Source organism: Rhinopithecus bieti, unplaced genomic scaffold (assembly GCF_001698545.2).
Source record: "Rhinopithecus bieti isolate Rb0 unplaced genomic scaffold, ASM169854v2 scaffold_3948, whole genome shotgun sequence".
NCBI classification, from domain to species: domain Eukaryota; kingdom Metazoa; phylum Chordata; class Mammalia; order Primates; family Cercopithecidae; genus Rhinopithecus; species Rhinopithecus bieti.
This window is the reverse complement of record NW_016804646.1, coordinates 372,402-397,009: the sequence shown is the minus strand read 5'-3', so window position 1 is coordinate 397,009 and position 24,608 is coordinate 372,402. Positions and strand designations below refer to the sequence as shown.

Here is a 24,608-nt window from a genome sequence, read left to right as displayed (position 1 = left end):
TTTTTTTTTTTTTTTTTTGAGACAGAGTCTTGCTCTGTCACCCAGGCTGGAGTGCAGTGACACAATCTCGGCTCACTGCAATCTCCGCCTCCTAGGTTCGAGCAATTCTCCTGCCTCAGCCTCCTGAGTAGCTGGGACTACAGGCACCCAGCTAATTTTTATACTTTTAGTAGAGATGAGGTTTTGCTGTTTTGGCCAGACTGGTCTTAAACTCCTGACCTCAGGTGATCCACCTGTCTGGGCCTCCCAAAGTGCTGGGATTACAGGCACACACCACCATGCCTGGGCAATTTTTGTATTTTTAGTAGAGATGGGATTTCACCATGTTGGCCAGGCTGGTCTTGAACTCCTGACCTTAGCTGATCCACACACCTCGGCCTCCCAAAGTGCTGGGATTACAGGTATGAGCCACAGTGCCTGGCCAATTTTGTATAAGTATCTTTCTTCTAGTGTTTTTCTAAAGCTTGATGCTTTTCACCCAGTTTTTCTACAGAATAAAATTCTACACAAAATTAAATGAAAACAAGTAAGTTGGGATTTTACAAAATTCTGAAATTAAGCCATAGTAAAATTCTGGGAAATTCTCTGCAGGAAAAGAGAATAATTATACCCTCATTCCCTATTAAAGTAAAAAATAATTGAGTTGTGCATTAAAAAGAGTTCATTTTTCAAGTTTAAAAGGCCAAGTCAAGTACTCTTATCAGAAATACAAGCATAGCTATAGGGAATTTTCCTGAAAACCTTTTCAATTTTAATTAAGACTGAGCAAAGCTCAAAGTGGTCTTTGTTGTTGCAAAGATTAGAAATAAATAAGCCATGAAGGCTCAGCTCTAATTCGTGGCTTTTACAAAGGATACTGATGTCTGACATTGTTCTGGAATCAAGCCAAGGTCCCCTTTGAAATTGAATTAGTAGATCTTAAAGTATTTGCTGCAGAGTGGAGGCCTCTGCTGGGTTCTCTAATGAGATGGTAGACTGTACGTATACCTCTCCGATAGATCTTAAAGTATGTGCTGCAGAGTGGAGGCCTCTACTAAGTTCTCTGATGAGATGGTAGACAGTACGTATATCTCTCTGACAGATCTTAAAGTATGTGCTGCAGCGTGGAGGGATCTGTTGAGTTCTCTGATGAGATGGTAGAATGCATGTGCATCTCTTTGTTTTGGTGCAGGCACACACAGGTACACTGGAAGTCTTGGTTCTTTCTCATTTTACTCGGGTTGTCACCAGTTTTCAGCAGGAAACTCTGCCTCAGCTATTGGAGTCCAAGAGCCAAATGTGCTCCAATGAGATAAACAGATGAATCTTGGGATCTGGGCCCTCAGCGATTTTGCAGAGATGCCACCGTTTCCTTTCAAATGCAACTGCCCTTGCTGGGGGAGGACTATCCCAGGAAATTCTCTGAATAACACTGTGTCTGGGACAGGTGGCAGTATCCATGCCTGCCCTGGAACTGGAGGAAAGAAATAATTTTCTAAATAGTTTGTTTTTGTCTTAGAAACCAGAGCCAGGAGCAATGACAGGGAACCACTCAGTTAATGCCTCGAGGCCTTGCTTATTCTGGCTGCCATCACAGGCGGCTTCAGGCGATGATGAGGAAATAGAGTGTGACCCTCTCAGGCTGGCTCCACAGGATTAGCTGCTGGAGGAGGGAATCCCCCCCCAAATTAGTAAAATGGGAAGGTTTCATGAACTTCTCCAGTTTCAATAAGTGAAATCTGTGTGTTTGGGTGGGACTGGAGACACGGGAAGATGAGGGAGAGTAAGGAGGGGAGAGGGAGAGAGACATCACATCCTACTTCATCTTCCCTAAAAACCCAGAGTGCTTTACAGCCATGCTACAGGATGCCCTCACCATAAAGTCAATTTGGGGGATCATTTTCAATTAGTTGCCTCCCAAAAGGGACTGTGCTAAACAAAGGTGGCCGTGCAGCCTTGACCTTCAATAAAGAGTCCCAACACTTTTCCAACTGCCTCAAAAGCAGAGATTCTCGAAAACCAGATGTAACAAGATGCCCCAAGCTTCACAGCCTGAAGACTGAGGGGAGCAGAAGCGGGTTCTGATGGGGTCACTTTTACAGAACATGTTTGTGCCACACCAGGTAAGAGACCACCTGGGACATCTATGTGTGTGGGGAGAGGACACGCGCAGCCGCATGCTGTCGGAGCTGGAAGGAACTGCAGGGACCATCAACACCACCTTCATTTCCCAGAGAAAAGGAGGGCCAGGGCCCATGGCTGTGCAGCTGGGCACAGCCTAGTCAGGTCTAGAACTCAGAATCCAGACAACCCCCATGCCACTGCGGGCCGCAGACCAGAAGCTCACAAAGCTGCGGCCATGGCCACCCAGGTCCTGCTCTCCCACATCCTGCTGCCATGCCAACACCAGAGAATCCATAGCTTCTAGCAGCAGGATGGCCCTCAAACACCCAGGGGAAAGGAAAAATCAGGCCTGACTTCTTATGGGATCGGATAGAATTAAGAAAGGCCCATTTTTAATCTTGAAGACCCCGAATGTCATGCTAATGAAGAATGAGAACAGGGCCTTTTTTCCCCCCTTTTAAGATTAAGGGCAAATCATGTCCTCACTAAATAAGAGAAGCTCATACGTGGTCTTCTCAGAAGCCCATGGAGAAGGAACGGGTGTGTGCTTCCACATTTGGGAAGGGAGGACCCAGGCCTCTGTGAGAGCTGCACTGCTCTCTGTCTCTGGCTGGGCGGGTGCTGACTAGAGCCGACTCCTGCACACACAGAGTCCTGGGGCAAGCCCTTGTACCTTGGAACAGAGCCTTGCTCAAACAGAAAATGAACACAATTTTACAGTCTTGTCATGAAGATCGGAGGAGATGACAGGGGTGCGTGCTTGGCAGGTGTGAAGTGCTAAGCGAATGCAGGATTGTGCAAGTCACTAGGAGAAAAACACTTTGTGAACAAGAATTCTAGGTGAGCACACAGAACCAGCATGATGTCCACATCCACAGGCAGGGCCCCTGCATCCGAGTGGGCACTGCAGGGGTCCAAGGCCTGACGTGCCCGCAAACCTGTGCTTTTCTGCTTTACTACTTGACAGGGAAAATGGATAGAGATGAAGCAGGAGCACCAAGGGTCAGGCTCGACCAAACTCCACACACTTTGGGGCGAGGAGCTTTTCAGAGCACCTTAAACAACAACTGCAATTCCTTCAATTCACTTGAGTTCATGTGTATTCACCAGGGGCTCTGCGTGGTCTGGGAGCTAGGCACAAAGATGAGCCAGACACAACCTCTGCCTTCCTGGATCTCAACACTCAGTGAATATCTGTGGCCGGCCCAGCTGCCTGGCCAGTAAAGCCACCACTCTAGCCCTCATTTCCTTCCTCCAACCAAAGATGCTTGTTCTCCTGCCTTCCTTACAGTGCCACATGTCATGAGGGCCATGGACAGGGTTCCAGCCAGCAAGAAGTACAGAGAACTCCCAGGGGCTTCCAGAAAAGCCTTACTTTCATGATAACGGGGACAGAGGCAGTTGGCCTCATCCAGTTCCTTTTTTTTTTTTTATCTCCTGCAGTGAGGATGTGATGCCGGGAGCTGTTGCAGCTACGCTGTCATCAGAAGGCACCAAGGATAAGGATGAAACGGCAGAGAACCGAGGATGGGAAACAGAAGGCACAGGAAGATCTGGGCTCCTGACAGTAGTAGTTCAGCTGCCAACGTCTACAACTCATCAACGACCACGTGGTGCGTTAATAAGAGAAAATGAAACTGCGATTTGGAAAACTAAATTAATTGAATAAAAAATTTAAAATTATTTAAGGGTTCTATTCTCGGCAGCTAAAAGCAATTCCTGTGGATACAAATGTTTTCATAAGTGAATTTCGTAAGTTTCTTGTTTGACCTGCTTTGAAGTACTGTCGTGAGAATTCTAGTCAGATGATGCACTGTCTTAGTGCAGTGCCGAGGCATCTTTTCATCCTCATCAACAGCACCGTGCCGGGGGAGACCTGAGGCTTGGAGAACGACCTGTTCTCCTGGTTCATTAGAAATCCGCCCAGGCAGGGGAACACTGGAGCTGTCCACCCACCCTCTCCCACCGCCCACAGGGCCTGCCTCCCAGGCAGGAGGAGGCAGTGCTTACACCCAGCAGCATAGAGAACATGGGGAGGAGAGCCACAGACACAATAAAGGTGCAACCCAGGGTCACAGAAAAGAACAGCTCTGGACCAGACACTGAAAAGGCTGATGAAATGAGACCAGGGGCTCTAGACGTGGGCAGCCTTCAAGGTTGAGAGACGAGTAGAAATGGCATGCAAAGATGTTTCTGTGCATTTTGTGGTAGTTCACAGCATTGCAAACCCGATTCTAAGGCAGGCATGTTCTGAAGTGGGTTGAGATCCACTGAGCCGGGCAGCAAGCCCCTGACAGTGAGCCCCCTATCCCTCCTGTCTAGGAAGGGTTACTTCTGCATTGCTTTTAGTGCTGACGGAGACTTAAATGAAAGGGACTCAATTTAATTCACAACCTGGAAGACTCAGATCAGAAACATGACCTTTGACATGGCATTTGGACAAACCAGGGCGCTGCCATGCATTGGCTTAGCTGAGGGACACGCTTTTCAACTTGCGTCTGTCTCCAAACACACCCTCAGAGTTAAGAAACACCGCCTCCCCCACCTCCCCAGACATACAGTGATGAACAGGGGTCTGCAAACAAAAGGCCAGACCACACCCAGATTTGGGAAAACTGCAGTGAATCGGCAACTTGAGGACACAGGGTGGGACACAGGCCCTTCCTGCCTCTCCCAGCCCAGGCTGTCCCTCTGTCCAAGGCTGCATCTCCCACCATTGGGGACCCCACTCTCAGAGGGTGAGGTCTTGTCCACAATAGGCCCTGTGTGCACAGGGACTCTGGGCACTAAGGGCAAGCGCTGGGCCCTTGCTGCGTTTCCTGAGCTGAGTCACTGTGTAATCGGGGGTGTGCACCAGGACCAGTGAGTGAAGGGCCAAGGTGCAGACAGCTTTAGGAGCTGCACACCTCTTGGAAACGTGGCTGTGACCCTGGCTAACTACGACTGTCACCACTGACGAAAAGGAGGAGTCCTGATGATGCTTGGTTGGAATCTCAGGTCCCATCTGGGACTTTGCTGAGGGGTCCTAGTAACAACAATGTGGCAAAAGTTTGGTTGGCAGGTTCCTCCAAACCATGAACCCCACACACACCTGTGAGCGTGCACACACACACACACACACACACACACACAGTGCCCCTGTGTGTGCTGCAGCACGGGCCCTCTACCCTGACCAGGCGTCCTCCTCTCTGGTCCTGACCACTCTCTATCCCAGGCCTCCCATCTCATTATCGCCCCCAACTGGCATCTCAGTGACTTGGGGCTGCTCTGCTGGGGCCTTCAGCTTTGTCTACGGCACTGTTGGCGAGTACCCCTCTAAGGAAGCTGCCTCTGTCTGGGTGACGGTTCCCCAGACTCTCAGACCCTCGACTGGGGACAGTGCTGTAAAATGTGTGCAGTGATCTGCTAGCTAGTTTTCATCCAATGCACTGGACACAGTCCTTTCCATAGACACCAGCACAGGGCCCTGCCAGGTGGCGTCGGGGGCCGGGTCCAACAGTGCCGCCATGTGCCCTGGCACAGATGCACCATGGTGTGGGTGGCACTGGCTCCACTGCAGGGCGAGTCTACACTCTCCAGCCACGCGGGCTGCAATTCAGTCTAGACTCTGGCCCTTCCATGTCAGTACCAGCAACGTGGAGATTCTCAACAGGGGAACTTTGCCAAGGTCAGGAGATGTTTGATCATCACGGGGATGGGGTGGGGATGCTGCTAAACAGCCCCAATGCACGGAGCAGCTCCCAAAACAAGAATTAACCAGCCCAAAATGCAGACGGTGCAGAACCATGGCCGAGACACTCTCCTCCAGCCCCAGGCTGTGGTGTGGACGTTTCGTAATTGATTCAATGACTTCCTTATTGATCGAGGCTTACTTCATCTTCAGGTCTTTGTTAAACAGGAAGATATTTGGTAAACACTGTTTATTTGTATCCCTTTTATGCGGGTATGGCTATTTCTGTTGGAGAGATTTCTGGCAGTAACATTTCTGGGCAAAAGGGTGCATACGTTTAACATTTTGATGGTTTTACCAAGGTGCTGAAATGTTGCAGGGATTTACTCTCTTGACACACACGCATGCGCCCTGGGCTTTCTGGATTGGCCTGCAGTGACCAGCAGACAGTAATGACACACCCACGTGCCCTGGGCTTTCTCGACTGGCCTGCAGTGACTGGCAGACAGTGATGGCAGAACACCCTGTGACATCACTGCGCCACAGGGAACTCACCGTGTCACCTGCTCTCCTGGTGGCCACGCTTGGCACGCAGAGGTGCTCGGTGACAAGGAGGAATTGCTTTACTGCGTTGTGTGGAAGAATGAAAATAAGCCGAGTGGACAAAGGCCATCGATGGTGGGTGATCACTGAAAGGTCTGTAAAGTAGGATTTAAAATATCTGCTTACATGGAGGAGAACTGCCTCGTAAAGACAACTATGGGACATCCTTATATAAAGTAAAGAATTCCTATGAAGACGAATCCGCAGGAAGAGTGGTTTACGTGATAAAAATCTGGATTAGAAGTTGGATGTAAATATGTTTAATTAGGTGAATACAACTATGACAATTCATTACAAGATGAATTTCATGGGAATTACTACTCAGTACTTCAGATACATAGATGTTGATTTTTAAAAATCACCTTAACTCCTTTTTTCTAAGATCACAAAGTTACACATCAATTACCTCATATTGTGAAAATATTACTGTGGAGTAGGAAGGTACTTTTGACTAGCTTCACTTTTAATCTCTGAAGGATTGCAAATTAATGCAAAAGTTCCCTGCAGTGGAAGCTGATGTGGGGAAGAAGTTAAACGGGTCCATCTTTCTTTGGAGTTGGGGCATGCAGAGAGGAAAATCTAGTATTTTTTCCGAAATGAAATATTTCCTGTTTTAACTTTTGCCTTCCCCTCTGCTATGTCTTCTATCTGTGAGGTTAGAGTTAAACAAAACAAAACAAAACAAAACAAAAAAAAAACAAAACCAGAACAGAATGTGTTCCTTTTGTTTCCTTGTGTAATAAAATAACCCGAAACACCCGCTCCGGCTGCTGTCTGAACCGGAAACACCCTGCTCCGGCGCTGTCTGAACCGGAAACACCTCGCTCGGTAGCTGTCTGAACCGGAAACACCCTGCTCCGGCTGCTGTTTGACTCTGAGACAACACGGCCACGCCCACTCACTAAGACCTGCCCAGCCCACGGAGTAACCCTCAATACACTGTCACATACACAAAAAGAAAATCAATCAGTTGTTAATATTAAAGTAGATCCTGATTTTAACAGATGTGGAGGTTTCTTAATTTAGGGAGAATTAAATTAGAAGCAGCTTTTCAACGGTTCTGTCCTTAGCTTATAGACTTTCAAAACTCAGGGAAATCAGATTGGTAGAACACTACCATTTTGGGTAAAACCAGTGGCTTTTAGAAAAGAGCTTATGGTATTTTGGCAGCAACTATGTGTTTTAGAAGCTGTGAAGGGGCCTCTTTTCCTGGAGCTCAGATGGCACTGGTACTATTTCAACCTCTAGGTGAGGTCTGTTTTCAGTGACCTCAGTCAGCCTTGGGCCAGAGCAGGTGGGTGGCCCTCCACGTCTCCACTGTGGCTCGGGGGGCAGCACCCTGCATGTTCCCGTGGTGGGGTGTCCCGTGGTGGGGTGTCCCGGGGACTCTTACCCAGCCGGTTGCAGGGGTTCCGTTTGAAGAGAGCTCGCAGCAAACTCTGTGCCTCCCCACTGAGGAACTGCGGCATCCCCAGCTTGGCTCTGAAAACCAGAATCCTATTTTAGGATCTATTTTAGGAGAACAAGGACAAGCTATAAAGAGGGCCCCAGTCAGCATTCAGAGACCTCAGTCACAGTCACCCAGAGCAGCCGTGCTCTAACTCGTGGGTCTTAGGACCCCTTTATGCTTTAAAAGTTACTGAGGACACCAAAGAGCTTTTGTTTATGTGGAATACAGCTGTGATATTTACCACAGTAGAAAGTAAAGTGAGAAATCTGTGTAATTTATATTTCTTAATTCATTTTAATAAATATTTTTATTAATAAATGTATTATTTAATAAAATCATTAAAAAACAGTAACACTCCCATTAACATTAATAGCATTGTTAATGGAAATTATCTATGTTTTCCCAAACAAACATATAAAAAAGCCTTTCGTGGCATTGTTCTGCATTTTGGTGGGTCTCTTCCTGGCTCACAGGAGACAGCTGGACCCTCTTGTCTGCCCTGTGCTCAGTCTGTTGCGATGCTATGAAGAAAACCTGCGAGAGGAGGACCTGCAAACCCCAGGAGGGTCTCAGGGCCACCAGGGCCTTCAGAGCACACGGAGAACTCCGGGCACAGAGCCTGGTGCTCCCCTCCAGAAATTCTCCATCCCTCCCAAGTGGAATGCCCTGAGGCCACACCACACCCGTGACTTGCTGTCAGGGATTATTCTAGCCTTAGAAAAAGTAAAGAACGTGTTCTCCCTTAAAATGCGAACAACGAGAATCACGCGAAGGTCCTAACTTGCAGCTCTTAGTGTCTGTTGCAATTCAAGGTCCCTTGATGGCGGAAAAGGCTGATTAAATAAAAAGACACTCCTTAGCTTTACACAAGGGTCCTCACGATGGAGCTTCCTTCACTCCCCTCTCTCCTTCCATCTACATAAGGACAGAGCTTACAAAAGCCGAGCTGGTGGTGTTTTAGGTGATTCTCAATTTTATCAAAGTTACGTGTCCATTTGCAAACAGAGTTGGCAAGAGTGGCTCATGAGGACAAATGGTTTTATGACTCCTCCACCAAGCGGCCTCACTTAGGAAGGAACTGATTAGGGGCTCCCAGCCTCTCTGTTTCCTGCCCTCCTTCCATCTGCTCTGGGACAGTGATGGTCGGCGGTGTCTGCTCACATTTAGGAGTCTATGGCAAGGTGGCATGGGGATCAGGCTTCTTCCTACAGTCTGAGAGCAAAACCTTGGCTTAGTAAATGATTTTTCATGAGAATAAAGCAGAAAATGGTTTGTAACCAGTCACACAGTAAAATAATACTGAGTCCTGCCAAGGTCAACCAGGAGTGCTATAAGAATGGGGTCAGCAGGTGGGGAGGGAAAGGAGACTCCTGCTCTTGTGTTCTCTCCAGACAAGGCCCTGTAGGCCTTGTGTCTTTTTCTGTCTACACTTTACTTCTGGGAGGTCACCAATCATCACACTTGAAAACCAGCCACTACACATTCGAAGTGACTTACTGATGAAAAACGAGCTATGGTAGAAGATTTCACCAGAACCACTCAACAGGATGAGCCAAACCAGCAACTGCTCCCTTGACCCACTGTCACTAGAATGCCCAGCACCCTATCACCACTGCTACTGGTGGCAGAGCGCTACCATTTTGTGTAAAACCGTGACTTTTAGAAAACAGCTTACAATACTTCAGCACTGTAAGCCTAGCAATGTAATTAGAACTTCACAGTTCCAGGTTCAGAGGCAGCAGCTCTTGATATCAGAAGGTGTTCACAGGTCTCTGGGGTGGCTCCCACACTACTCACTTGAGGATGAGGGCCATGGTCTCCTTCCTGTCCTTCCCCTGGAATGGCAGGGACCCCGTGAGCATCTCGAACTGCAGAGAAACACAGAGTACAGTGAGTTCATTCATCCAGACGGACCCGGCTTCATGGCGAAGCACCCTAGCGGGGCAGCCTGCTACCATGTCCGTTTCCTCATTCAAAATCTCCATCAGTCAAGTGTAACCACTGGCCTATGTGCTTGTGGTACAACAGTGATGAAAACTGCCTCACAGAGCTTGCCATTTGGTGGATGAGATGGGTGAATGACAGATGTGGTAGATAATCACACTCTGTGGCAGGCCAGCAGGCACCGAGTACGGCAGAGAAAAGAGGCAGAGCGGGGTCCCGTGGTCAGGCAGTTTGGACGAACACATCTTACATGCGGTTTAGGACCCTGCCCTGCCCTGGCAGGTGTTGTGGAAGGGATGAGCTAGGAGGAGGAGGAGAACAGCTAGCTCATGTTGCCAGGATGCAGGGGCCAGAGTGCTTCCAGCACGAGATAGACCTGACCATGGCCATTAGCCTCTGATGAGGACAATATGGCACAGCAACCTCTCAGATACAGCTGCCACACCCTACATCCTTATTTTGTTATTACTGGACATCTACCAGGACGGAGCTTGAGATAAGGAGGGGACCGAGCCCAGCCTTTTCTGAGCATGAGTTTCTTTCTTGCACCAACTCCCCCAGGCACATGCAGTGGTGATTACACGCACCCTGGAAGCAGTGACCCGGAATGGTCTCATCAGAGCAAGGTGCACAGCTGACCGCTTCTCACAAAAGAAACTAGGGTGGCAGCAGCAACCAGTCTTTTCATAAAAATAAGATCCTGAATCTAAGTGAAATGTGCCCAAGGATCAATCCTACTCCATGTCTTTCAAGTCAGTTTAAATTATGGGGAAGCAGGTGTTTACATGGTCTTATTGAATTCTCTCTCATCTTTATTTTTTACTGCGTGTGTCTCTGCCCTTTTAGAATTCATCCTCCAGCATTTGTCCTTTGCAGTTTGAAAATCTTGCGAGATACACGAAGTAGAAAGACCAAAAAAAATCACGCAGAATTCCATTACCCAAAGATATCCAAAATTAACATTTGTTAGTTCCTCCTAGTAATTTTTTCTAGCTGTTTTTTGTTTTAAAAGCACAGATAAGGTTTTGTATACTAACTTTTCACAGAATAATATAAAACTTTCAATGGTTATGATGAAATCTTTGTAATATCACTTAACAAACATGTGGATATGCCAAAATGTAATCATGAGTGTATCTATTGCTGTACACTTAGGACATTTCCAATTTTCTGCTATTATAAGTACTACTGAAATGTGCACAGATGATTTCCTAAGATTTGGATTTATTCTTATGATAGGCTGCTAGGAGTGAAATTATAATCTTAAAGAAATGAATGCATTTAAGGCTTTATTAATATTACCAGTCTGCTTTCTGAAAACAACATTTTAAAAGAAATGGAAACTTTTCCACCAGTTTTGACGTTTGAAGCCTGTTCTGTCACATTAAAATGTGCTGTCCATCGTGTGCACAAAGTGAGGGAATTCAGAGCAGACAGGCTGCAGGCAATCAATAAATACAAAAGTAATAAAAAGCAAGCGGAAGGGGTCCAGATGAGAACTGAAAAAGAGACAAGTGTAATTAAATTGGAAAGGCCAGAATGCTCTGACTGGCAGATGAGCTGTTCATCTGGTAAAACAGGATGAAAGTTTTTAAGCTGATCACACACACTGAAATATCTCTCAGAATAGAATTGTATTAGCAAAGGGAACTCCTTTCCTATTCTGCTCTTTCTCCTTTTTGAGTCTATTAATAGCACTATGAAATCCCATTTCCAAGGACAAGACTTCTGGCTCTGTGAAATGAGAAAGCTGTCATCCCGTACACACCGTTTAATCCTTGTTACACAAATGGTACCTATCCGGATGCCTGGATATCATTTATTTTTTGCTGATGGACTGGTATCTTGCATACATTTGTTTGGTGATATTTTTTCTTTTCTTCTTTTTTTTTTTTTGAGATGGAGTCTTGCATTGTCACCCAGGCTGGAGTGCAAGGGCACAATCTTGGCTCACTGCAACCGCTGGGTTCAAGCGATTCTCCTGTCTCCACCTCCCGAGTAGGTGGGACTACAGGCATGCGCCACCATGCCTGGCTAATTTTTGTATTTTTTTTTTTTTAGTAGAGACAGGGTTTCGCCATGTTGACCAGGCTGGTCTTGAACTCCTGACCTCAAGTGATCCATCCGCCTTGGCCTCCCAAAGTGCTGGGATTACAGGTGTGAGCCACCGCGCCTGGTCTGGTGATTTCTTTTTAGCTTTTGAAGATGATTCCCTTGTGATCAGGGTCCACTGCTTTGTGCTTCTCTCTCCTCCTCCCCTTCTTCCTCCATTCACATGGTAGCAGGTCCCCAACCATCTATTCAGCCAGAGAACACCCAGCACAGCATCCATGGATATTTAATAACTGCTTCTTGGTGATGAAGGTGCTGCTGATGGTGGGGTGATACTGAGGGTGAGGTGTGGACTCTGCAGCCTCCACCAGCCATGGGGTTCTGCTGCCTTTCCCATCCCCTTATCCACCCCTTTCTGTGGAGAAGGGAGATAATTTCAGTATGGTCGTCTGAATCGAGCTGCCCGAGAACTTTTCAATACTGAAGCATTACTGACTCAGGCTGCTGATGACTTTCTTGGGACGTTATTTACAGTGAGACTTTTGCCGTGTTGTTGAGCAGCACTGAGGCTGGCCAAGGCTTCCGGGGTGAACTGAGAAAAGCCAAGGTTCATCTTGGGGTCCCACAGTCAAGTACACACACTGGAGGAAGGAGGACACTCCAAGAGATTCTTTCCCAGTTGGCACCGAGACCAGGCTGCAGACAGGCACAGAGGGGCTCAAGGAGATGCAGCCACAGCTCCACAGGGTGCAGGCCTGATGCTTCTGGGAAGGTAACTGGACAGACATAACGCAGTGCCTCTCAACAGGGATCACCGTTGCATGCCAGGGGACATTTCCTAACAACTAGAGACATTTCTGGCTGTCATGCCCGGGGGTCCTGGTGCTACAGGCATCCAGTGAGGGAGGCATGGATGCTGCTAAACATCCTATGACACACAGGACGTCCCACAACAAGGAAGTGTCCAGTCCTAACCTCAACAGTGCTGGCTGAGAAGCCCTGTCTAAAGGGACAGCTAAGGAACCTGGAAAGAGTGGCGGCCCTGGCACAGGCAGGACGCACCTCATGGAGGCCAGTGGTACTGGGGGCAGGGGAAGGAGGAGACTCTGGGAAGCGTGGGACCCCCACAGTCAAGACGTTTGCCTGTGTCACCCTTGGTGACAGGAGCCTCGATTTCAAGTTTACTTGGCCGATCACCATTCTTAAAAGGGCACCAAAAGCAAGTTAACATTTTATCTGAAAACAGGTGAGGACAAACCCTGTCCTGAGATGGGTGACTCAAAGTGGCAGAGGGCCTGGCTTTGCTAGTATGGAGGGGCTGGGTCTCGGACAGCTGTGTTGATCCATGCCCGTGTGTGGAGGTCCCTGCGTGCACAGATACACGCCCTCTAATCCGAGCTGCTCTCGTTCCATGTGCTGCATCCAACTCTGAGTGCCAAGAATCTCAGTCTCAAAACAGCCTTGGAAGGTGCCGTTCCTCACAACCGTCTACAGATGAATGGTCCAGCTGCAAGCAGCAGAGCCTGAGCCCAGAACCATCCATGTTTGCTATGGTGGCATAAGGACACATCACACGGTATCTGAGGCGGGATGTCCAGAACATTCCATGCCCGTGGTTAAGAAACGGGAGAAGGATAAAGTGGTCTCACGAAACCAGAGCGCTCAAGAGATGCTTTAGATGTTTACAAAACACAACTCAAATATCCTTCTAGAAACTGGCTCCAGTCTGGCATAGAGGAGTAATGGAAATTCTACAAACATCACCATGCAGCCGGCCACCAGGTTTGCACGTTCTTCTCCAGGTACAAGCTCCTAAATTTCACACATGGAATTTTATTCAGGGACACTGACTTCCCGTCCCTGGCATACACATGCTTCCTTCCAGGTCTGTGGAGGGCACTTGTGGATGCTGCTCCTCGGGAAGAGATCCCAGGACATATCCATCTCCAGGGGATGGATGGCCACCCACACATGAGGACCACTCCCTCAGCACGTGGCCTCCAGGGTCTTCGCCTTCTTTTAAAACAAGGCCCCTCACACGCACAACGGCTCTGCACCGATCCCCTTACAAGGCTGGGGTAAGATACGACTTGAAAGGTCATCCGAGGCCCATCTCTTAGCTGCAAATGAGAATTCAGAAGTCACTTCTGATGCCGCCCAGGGAAGTGTGGGAAGCGTGGGGCCCCCACAGTCAAGACCTTTGCCTGTGTGCGGCCCGTCACCACGTGGGCGGGCGGGACTAAACGAGAATGTGTTTCTGGGACAATATGTGATCTTGAGCCCGACACTTAGGCTCTTCGAGCTTTAGTTTTCATTTTTGTGCACAGAAAGAATACAGTTTTTCCTGCCGGCTTGAAGATTGTCAGGTTGAGATCCAATGTGAAGATGGCCGGGCAGCCTTAGCTTGTGGTCACCACTGCAACAGCCAGCCCTGCCTCGGGCTCTAGAGGGACACAGCCGTTCTGGAGCTGGACCCCTTCCCCAGCTGTCACGAGACACTGAACGTGGGACGATCCCAGCAAACAAGTGAACAATTCAGTAAGAAATGTCCTGTGCCCAGAGAGGCATGTGGGAGGAGGGTGCCTGGTGTGTTGACGTGCCGGGCAGTGCTGGGCGAGGCCTCCTTCAGAAGCTCTCAATGCCATCTTCTCCATGCTTTAGGGAGGGGGCGGGCGGGGACTCCAGGACGGGTGAAGGCTGCCGGGTACTGGGTCTGGGTGGTGTGAGTGCCTCTCTGCTTCCACCCTGGTGTCCTCACTCCCTCATGGGTCCCTTGGAGGCCTGACCGGGTACAGGCACTTTTGTCTGTGCTGGGGCATCCTGGGTAAGCGTGACTGGTGTTTAAGAAACTCCACATGCCAGGAGACACTCGGAGAGACAGACAATGACGATAAAAGATGGTAGATGTTAGAGCAGTGGCAAGCCAGGAGTGCCGAGAAGACACCAAAGCCAGAGCCACCAGCCAGAGCCACCAACCCTGCCAGGGTCAGCAAAGGCCACTGGCGGTGGCGCTTCTGTCTTAGGGCTGATGGTGGGAGGGAACCCGGAAGGAGTTTGCTGGAGCAACACGAACGCAACGTGGTCTCATTTCCTTTTCTTCTGGCCCCTCCTTGTGTCTCCATCTTTGGATCATTCCTTTGATGTCTTTTCTGTTCTCCTATTTTTTTTTTTCTTTCAGCTTCTCCATTTGTTTTTTAAATTTGTAGCAATAAAGGCCAGAAAAGCTGGGTGTGGTGGCTCACTCCTATAATCCTAACACTTCTGGAGGCCGAGGTTGGCGGATTGCCTGAGCTTGGGGATTCGAGACCAGCCTGGGCAACACAATGAAACCCCCATCTCTACTAAAATACAAAAAAAAATTAGCTGGGTGTGGCGGGTGCCTGTAGTCCCAGCTACTTAGGAGGCTGAAGCAGGAGAATTGCTTGAACCTAGGAGATGGAGGTTGCAGTGAGCCGAGATCGCACCACTGCACTCCAGCCTGGGCAACACAGCGAGACTCCATCTCAAAAACAAACAAACAAAAAAACACCAGAAAAAAATTAAAGATACATTTTATATTATGAGAAAGGTTTATGATTGTTGCCTTAATAGAAGAAACAGAAGAATATCAAATACCCCCTCCGTCGACCCCCCGGAAACCTCACAAAACTAAGTCCAATTGGTTTTGGCGTATATGCGGTGTTTTGGCTGCGCTTTTCTGTGCTAAGGTACTCCTCTCCACTCCAGCCTGGTCTCTTGTTCTTTTAAATATCGGTTCGCCTGAGAGCCGGGTGGCAGCATTTTATGACCTTGTTCATTACACAAAGTCTGGCCTGAAGCACTGCTGTATGGGCCACTTGTGAGCCCAGAGTTACAGATAGGACCCAGAGACAGGAGGATGCCAGGAGCCCTTTCAGGGAGCCTGGGTGTGCAGTGGGACCAGCCCTGCTCTTGGGGGAATTTGGGGTTCTCAGGAGGGGTATAAGAACTGGAATCTCTGCTGAAGCCACAGACTATAAGCTTGGACCCGTAGCCCAGCGTTGGCAAAGGCAATGTCAGACTTCCCTGCACCAGCAAAACCTGCACCAGTGTGGGAGGCCTCCACAAGGCCATCCCGGCTGCCCTCACCCACCACTCACCAGCCAGGGTCGCACAGGAAACCGATATATGTGGAAGGGAGTGAAGCCACCTCCAAGACAGCAAAGCGAACCTGTCTCACTGACGTATCTAAAGAAAAACTCTTTCAGTGGAAGGAACGCAGAGGTGCTCTCAGATGATGGTGGGGTTAAGACTTAGCTCGGTGGTCTCCACATGGAGATGAAAGCAGAGGTAGTCTCAGAGGTGACCGTGGGGGACTTAGCTCAGTGTTCTCTGCATGGAGAGGAAAGCAGAAGTGGTCTCAGACGTGACTGTGGGGGACTTAGCTCGGTGGTCTCCACATGGAGAGGACCTGCCCCTTAGCTGGTGCCACTGAAGGTCTGAATAATAATAAAAAATAAATCCACAGCATCATCCTCCCAGCTGAGCTCGTGGGCCCCTCGCGTTGCTGCAGGCATTCTCTCAAGCGTCATGCCTGTGCTCATGTGTTGAACAGCATGACTGTCTCTGTTGTGACTCGCTTTACCAGGCAGGAATGACCAGGGAGGGAAGGGGCTTCCACAGGCAGGAGCAGCCACGAATGTGATGTGGGCATCTGACTGCGAATTGGCTTTCTGGGTTAGGCTGTGGACACCCATCTCCGGAGCTCGTCTAATGTATGTGCCCCTCAGGGAGAGGTGAGCAGCCTGTGCGGGCACGTGGGACACAGCCAGGGTCTGTGAGCTCCTGGGGCCGAGACCAGAGCCTAGAGAGTGGTGCAGTGAAGTGACCCAAGTGGCAAAGGACCAGTGAGGCCTTGGGCACCAGCCGGGGGTTCCCCAGGAGACACTGCAGGACTCAGCACTGAGGTTCCCTAGCAAGGGGACGAGGGGTGGAGTGTGGTGGGAGGAGAGGCAGCCTGAACTCTGAAGGGAACTGGGATTGGCAGGCACATAGTTCCGCCACACGCCAGCAGAGCAACCTTCATCCCATTTCCTAAAGTGCTCATGGCCTCAGTTTCTTCCTGCGTGTGATGCACAGGCCGGAGTGCGGGATACCCCTAAAACGCCACAACCCCATTGTCATCCAGGTCAGATTCCAGAGCACTCACTGCACGTCCGCTCCACCCTGAGGTCACGAGCCCCCTGCCCAGCTGGGAGGGTGGGATTGGGGGAGGGAGGGAGGGTCCTCTGAGGATTGGAAAAGGAGCCCACACTGTTCCTAGGGTACAGAAGACCCCGTCCAAACCGGGTTCGGTTATGCACTCTGTCTGTTAAAACGTGACAGAGACAACTCACTTTTCCAGACACCGATGCAAAAATGCCTAACTCCATGTACGTCTCAGTTTGTAACTAAGTGCAAGGATTTTGCGTTTAAATAAGAAAAATATTTTAAAACGAAAATCATGGCATCTCTTGTAATCATCATGCTAAGCCTGAAGAGCACAAAGCATAAAGAGAGTTTGTCTGCGTTCTCGTTTGCATCCCAGCCCCGCTTTCTGAGGTGGGGACGCGGGATGGGGAGGAGGCTGGCGGGAAATGCTTGGCCTGGATACTTGCCTTGTGTCCCAAGCCCTCAGGCACTGCCTTCTTCCGCATTCCGGGACCTCTGAACCAACCTGGGGACAGGGGTCCACGTGGGGAACAGCCACCATAGCACGGAAGAGGGTCGGGGCAGGCTCACCATGAGCACGCCGAAAGACCACCAGTCGGCACTCTGCGTGTGTCCTCGCCGGTTCACCACCTCGGGTGCCATGTACTCGATTGTCCCGCAGAAGGAGTATGCTCTCTTGTCGTGGTCAATGGCCTCCTTACTCAGGCCGAAATCTACATGCAAACAAAGCACACACACTGCCTCAGTCTCTGGCTGTGTTCGGGGGTACCCACACAGGTGGGCATCAGTGTCCTTCTGTGGGCTCTGCCCCCTCTCCAGGTGGGTGTGGCAGAGCCCTGCTCAGCAAAAGCAGGACCACGTGAGCTTGCCTTCGGGCAATAGGGAACTAATACAAACGGGGTGTCCTGAGACTAGAGGAGCTGTTTCCAGTTTGACTGAACTTGCTGGTGGCTTAGATAGAAACAGGGAGGGCAGTCACGTGGCCACCACCACAGTCCAGGGAGTGAGGAGGAGGCAGGGACAGCATCAGTGAGGACAGCAGTGCAGGCCGCACTCCAGCGAGCCTCCACATGTCTGCCCTCAGGTTGGCACTGGGCATCAGCAAGGCCCACATTGCAGGCCGCACTCCAGCGAGACACCAGATGTCTGCCCTAAGGTCCGCAGTGGGCACTGGGGCTCCTGAACCAAACACCCAGCGATACTAAGGAGCCCAGCAAACAGAGCTTGGCGGGGGAGAGGGAAAAGAAGGGGCCACCGGGGAAGCTGCATGGTTCTGGACGTTATGAAGATGTACAATGCCATAACCAGTCTGTAGCTACAGAAAAGTCTGCCAAATCAGAGACAAGCATCTGGCAAAGGGAAGGGTGGTCTAAATAAGGGAGCTTGGGCTTTGAGGTGGTCCCCAGTTACCAGGCTGAGATGAAGCCACGAAGGGAGCCTGCCATCTTTTACAAACCTGTGATCTTAATATGTCCCTCTTCATCCAGGAGGATGCTAAAAGAAAGGGAAAGAAAACAGATGATTTAGAGAGAGACCAGCCTGCTGACGGGCACGCAGAGCTCAGAGGGGAGCTGCGGGCCAGCTGCGGGTGGACGTCTTCAGGGAGCCCTGATGAAGCTGGCCCAGGTGGTCCCCATGGCTTGTGCAGTGGGCTTTCCCATCCTGCCTCCCTTCTCCACAGCTCCCAGCTCAACAACGCATTTGGTGCCACACCTCCTGGACAAAGGGATGTGTGTTCTTGCAGCTGGGGGACTGCTGGCTTTAGACCTTCGTAGGTCCCCAGGGAAGGTCTGGGAGCCCTCCAGACTGCTGTGCAGGAAGCACAGGTGGAGAGTGTCCTGGGACCGCCCTGGCCTGTGGAGACCCAGAACCTCGCAGAAGGAATGTTTCTGCACTCGGGATGCCTTTGATGTCCAAAGACCCCCTTCTTCTCCCATGTATCCTCCCCTGATCCCTGCCCTGGCTCTTGAGACCTACCCCAGGTGAAGCCTGCACAAGCAGGGGCCATGGCACCAAGGAGCTTCAGGCTTCAGCAGGTACATCTTGGGATGAGACCTGCTCCCGGCCTGGCACCCCCGCAGGCCAGTGGGTCCCTGTCTTTTTCCCTGCCAAGCCCTAGTCACGCCACGTGCCTGACATGAGAGTTGCCTTTGCTCCTCCCAGGTATCCTGCCGTGGGGTGGACCCTGCATAGAGAATGGAGGCAGGGTCCGTAAAGGGCTGGGAGCAGGTGTAAATCCTTTCTTCCCTGAACATCAGGCTGGAGTCTGGGCTGTGATACCTTGACACCCCTGTGACCCCAAACTTTCCCTATTTGCTTATTTGGCTGTAATTAAATCCTGTTCTTCCAGATGCTGGGAGGTACCAGACTCGCCCTAAAGAGACCAGGAAGTGGGCTGGAAACAGGCAAGGCTTGGAGGATTAATCTGTGACACCTTTATAGAAACCTGTGAAAGGACGGAAAGCCTGACTCACTACAGCACAGAGGAGCCCGGAAGACATTATGCTTGAAATAAGCCCGTCCCGAAATATCAGGTATTATATGATTTTACAAATATAAAATGTATGGACCCTAGAGGAGTCAAGAGTCACAGAGATGGAAAGTAGATGGCAGGTGCTGGGGGCTGGGGAGCTACTGTGCATACTGTGCAGGGGGACAGAGCTTCAGTTCTGCAAGATGAAACAGTTCTGGAGATGGACAGCGGGGGTGGTGGCCCAGCAATGGGAGTGTGCTTAATGCCACTGAACTGGGCACTTAAACGTGGTTAAAACTGTAAAAGTCTTGTGTATTTTTCTACAATTAAAAAAATCTGCCACGGAGTTAAAAAAAATACCTACAATTTTCTGGAAATGGGAAGGAAAAGTTACAGCATATCATTAAGATGACAATTTATAATGAACAAGGCAAATGTTTTCATATTTGCCTTTTGGGCACATTCAATCTTTGCCCAGAATTAAGCACCTTTCAAGATTAATTTTCTAATAATTCTAATTGAACAACACAACCTTTTCCTTCAAGCCTGTAATTAAATAAGGCTATTTTTAGCTATAGGATCACGCTGACCTTCAGGAGTAATGAGAACCAGCACTCCCGGCCTGAGTGGATACACGGGGTGTGCGTCTAACACACAGGTATCAACAGCCAGGGCCACGGGAAGAGGAGCAGTGGCAACACATAGACTCACAACACAGACTTACAACACAGCACTCTGACTTAGAGGGTAATTAACACGAGGTTAACTTCTGGGATGACCTTTGCAAGGACCCAAGGTGACAGGCCAGGCTCTGCAATCACCTCCCAATTAGGGAGGGGCAAAAGGGGAGGCCTAGGGCTCAGCACCAAGGGGTTCTAGGTCAGACCCACTTTGAAATGGAAATCTGGCTTTGTGCTGCTGCGCTTGGGGGGAGACAGCAGCTGCTAGGAGGCTACTCTCTTCGTGGGATTACTCCAGATAAAGTCTTTTATGATTCTACGTTGAGCATCCATCCCTTACCTGAAATGCCTGAAACCAGTGTTTAGGATTTGGGGATTCTGGAATATTTACTTAGATATAAAGAGATATGTTGGAGATGGCCACAAGTCTGAACACAAAATTCATTTATGTTTCATATATACCTTCTACACATCACCTGGAGCTAATTTATAGAATATTTTAAATAATTTTGTGTATGAAACCACATTTGTGTTAAGTGCTTATGTGTGGAATTTTCCACTGGGGGGTGTCACATTGGGGCTCAAAAAGTTTTGGATATTGGAGCATTTCAGATTTTGGACTTTCAGATGAGGGATGCTCCAGCTGTATTTACACACGTATTCAACTCACATGTGCAGCTGTGGCATTCCACGGACTGGTGGTGCAGTCAGATCGTCAAGCACATGGGCAAATGCATTTTACAGCCTGCGGTGGATATGGGATGTGACCTGGTTTCTGGGTAAACCCAGCTGTTTCCCATAAATGACAGCTGCCTCTAACACCACCAGCTTCGGAGCAGGGCTTGTCTTTTCTCAGTACCATGCAGGTGACAGGGCAGGAATGTGGAGTAGCAGCTGAGACCTGTTTGCAGACCCCAGGGCCCCCTTGGTCTTAGCTCATAGGCTCGGGGCTGCCTGGTGGCACCCAAGGCTGGTCAGTCTCACCAGGCCACCAGGTGATACCTCATCTAGGGGCGGCTGTGGGCCCTGGTCTGGGTGGATGGCATTAATCAGCCCCTCAGGGCAGTGAAGAGTGAGTGAGATAATCAGCTACTTCACCTCAGGGATACTGCTGAGGTCAACTCAACCTAAAATACCATCCTCCAAATCTCGTCTTTTCTAAGTGGATCACTCCTAGTTATGTGTCGGGTCTACAAAGAAAATGTAAAAACAACAACAACGCAAGGAAAATGGGAACACTATTATTTTGGAGGGACTTTATTATTCAAAAATTTAGAATACATTAGCAAAATATCCTAGAAATCATAGCCTCACAGGCCACCATTGCCAAGGATACACAAATCTCAGGGGACTCTGGGCCTGGGAATTCTGGGGCCATTGTCTTTTAGATACGTTCTTGGGCGAGCTGATCTGACTGGGTACCTAGAGGTGGGGCCAACAAGTAACTGAGTAGAGGTTCATTGACCACATTCCAGGGGCTTCCTGAAGTAGATGAAAGGGCTTCCTGAATCTGGAGGACGCGGGGAAGAGATGACAGAGGAGGAGAAACTGCCCTGGAGGCAGCCATGTTTGAGATGGTCCCCAGTGGCCAAGTGAGCCTCACCCAGGAGAGAGGGCGGGAATGTGGGTCAGGGTGGTGGCCGTGCCCTTCTCCAGCTCTGGCTTCCTGTACATCACAGACACACACCTGAGCCTGGCCTCCCTCAGGCGTTATGAGTGTCAGGTGAGAACCGGCCTGGGCGTTTCCTATGCAAATCAGCAAGGCCACACCTGCACCTGATAGCTGAGCCAGTCCTGCCGGCACACGAGTCTGCCAGCCTGCTCTCTGATACGTCCTCATTTAGGAAATAAATATCTAGCAGTGGCTACCAACACGGGTCAGCAAAAAACACGGAGTTGGTGGGTGTGGAGAAGTCAGCTTTAGTTTTTTCTCACTTACTTCTCAGGCTTCAGATCTCTGTAGATGATCCCCAGGCTGTGGAGATGGTCTAAAGCCAACGCCAGTTCAGCCAGGTAGAACTTGACATCCTCCTCCGTGAACATGACCTAGTAAGAAATAAAGTGAAAAACAAAAAACATTTAACTTGTTTTACGGCTGGTGTGTTTTAAAGAGCGCTGCCAGAGGGACTGAGAGTCCACACTGGGGTCGGTCTGCTCTGTGGAACGCTGTGGCCCCCAGCGTGGTTTTCTGACTCTTCTCATGGAAAAGTAAGTTCCCTCTGCAGTTCTAAGATCAGCGGATGGAGACAAGGGCTTCCTGCAAAGGTGACTCATACCGCCTTGAGAGTGGGGTGCTGAGATTCAGCCTCTCCTCTCTGTGTCCTTCTCGCCCCTGCAAGTCATTTGGCTCTGGAGTAGGTTTCTGGGTTTACGTTCCAATATGAGTGCTAATGATGTGAATTCATAACAAATTTAACACAAGTAAGACTCTGTGAGGGCTTGATGAGGTGACTGAAAATGGGTCTCGAATATCACTTTCCCCATGGATTATCTATCTCCACTCCTTGGGTTGATGCAAACTAGTAGCCTACGTAACCTGCTGTCAACCCAAAGTGGGATTAGTTCTACCAAAGACCACCCACAGGTGGTGCAGAGTCGGCTATGGGTGCCCCAAGCCAAGGGGACGGGATGGGGAGGGGTTTCTGGGTGTTGGGGTGGGCGGCCACCTTCCAGGATCCCCTGTGGCAGGGACAGCTCAGGGCTTGGAGGTGACCAGGCAGGGATGGCCTAAGTGTCCATGTGCTGGGGGCTCACTCAGGTCAGCCGAAATATGCATGAGGCCTTGGAGCCCAACAGACCCCAAAGCCATCGTCCCACAATGACTCATCCCCACCCCTGACTTGTTAGAATCAGCACATAGTTTTTGTAGACCCCCTTACAAGGAAGCCGAGTCATGCCCACAAGCCATTTTCTATATGCGTCAGGAGGAGAAATCAACATTACGGAGACTACAAGTCCACATGATTACTGAATTATCAGCACGCAGCCAGAAGGCTGCCCGGCAAGCACAAAACTAGGAGAAAGGTGGCCAGGGTGCCTGAACGGTGAGTGGCGTCAGGCTGACAGCTGGGCACACACTTCACACAGGGGGTTCTTCCACGGGGCTGGACACGCAGGATCCACGTCCCGACAGTGGCCAGTGGGTGCCAGCCACCCGCCAGCCCCCCGAGTCCCCGTCCTCCATTCCACGCTTGGCCAGCGCCTTTCCCGGATGGATGTTTCTTTTCTAGATTGGTTCATGTGCTCAGTGGACTGGCTGACAGCACATTCTGCTGGTGACCTGGTTCTTTCCTCTGACTTGACATATCCACATGTGGCCCACCATGGGTTGTGTGTACAATTTAGAGCTCAGAGGCAAACCTGTCTTTCCACTCCCCCAGCTCTTAGTGTAACCCCCAAGGACAAGAGCAGGACATTTCTCCATAGAAAGGAAACACCTCATGGTGTGAGTCCTGCAGGTTCGCTGGCACAGTGACTGTCCCCTGCACTTGCTGAATGAAGACCCAAGGTGAGTCCTGCAGGTTCGCTGGCACAGCGACCCTCCCCGTAAGATGCTGGGCCCTGTACTTGCTGAATGAGGACCCAAGGAAAAGACATTCCGCAGGTTCCCACCAACTCCTCGAATCTGTGGTACCCGCCCAGGACAACTTTCCTCCTACTCTGAAATAAAGGCCCTCAGGGGAGACACATTCCCACATGAGAGTTGCTGGGCTTTTCGCTGATTACTGTTGTCTTTTTGGTCAGGGCATCCAACCACAGGCGTGTCATAGCAGTTGCTGGACAAAACCAGACCCCAAATGGACTGACTCCCTGTGGATGAGAGGGGAGCGGACAAACCAACAGATGATACCACACGAGGAATGGGCAGACGCCAGGCTCCAGAATCTTTGGAAATGGGCACACAGCAGGTGGCACAGGAAGGGGCCAAAGGGCTCCGTGTAGAGCTTGGATCAGGTTCTCCCGGCCCAGTGTTTTTCTTCCATGCACGGAGTCCCACAGATACGTGCAGCACTGCCCGAGGGACCGATAGACGCACAGGGACAGGGCAGCCATGGTCTCTGGGACCCTCTGGGCCCGCCTCACGAGCAGCTCTGCCTTGGCTTACTGTTCATTTGGGGCTTTGTGCAAGACAGAGGGGTCTCCTGCTGAAAAGGGGGAAGGGGGGGAAAGGGAGTGGGGGGTGTGAAGGCCACTGTTGCTGTGAAAGCACCTCGGCCACTCCTCCTTTGTATAAGAGATGAACAAGCAGGATCGTCAGAATGGAAAGCCTGGCACTGGCACTGCCATGGGCAGAATATGCCTTTTGCCATACCATGAAGTGGGGTGCTTTTCACGTCAATCAGGGCCACGGGGCTCTCGGGATGCGGTGAAGTTGCATCCTGGAGAGTTCCTACCTGAGGCACTGGAGGTCAAGGAGAAGCCCAGGGGCGTGCAGTAAACAGCCCCAGTGTGTGGCGGCTTAGC

General features: G+C 50.1%; 1 protein-coding gene across 3 annotated transcripts in view; it reads right to left on the bottom strand.

Annotated features, from left to right (window-relative positions):
• Positions 1-24,608, bottom strand: part of RPS6KA2 (ribosomal protein S6 kinase A2) — a 251,825-nt gene that overhangs the window by 69,704 nt on the left and 157,513 nt on the right. For all 3 annotated transcript variants that reach the window (XM_017869541.1, XM_017869540.1, XM_017869539.1), the window contains exons 6-10: positions 22,084-22,190; positions 18,448-18,485; positions 17,562-17,704; positions 9,624-9,694; positions 7,770-7,858 (exon numbers count right to left, since the gene is read on the bottom strand). In XM_017869541.1, the coding sequence (XP_017725030.1) occupies positions 7,770-7,858; positions 9,624-9,694; positions 17,562-17,704; positions 18,448-18,485; positions 22,084-22,190 (448 nt within the window). The remainder of the gene's footprint in view (positions 1-7,769; positions 7,859-9,623; positions 9,695-17,561; positions 17,705-18,447; positions 18,486-22,083; positions 22,191-24,608) is intronic.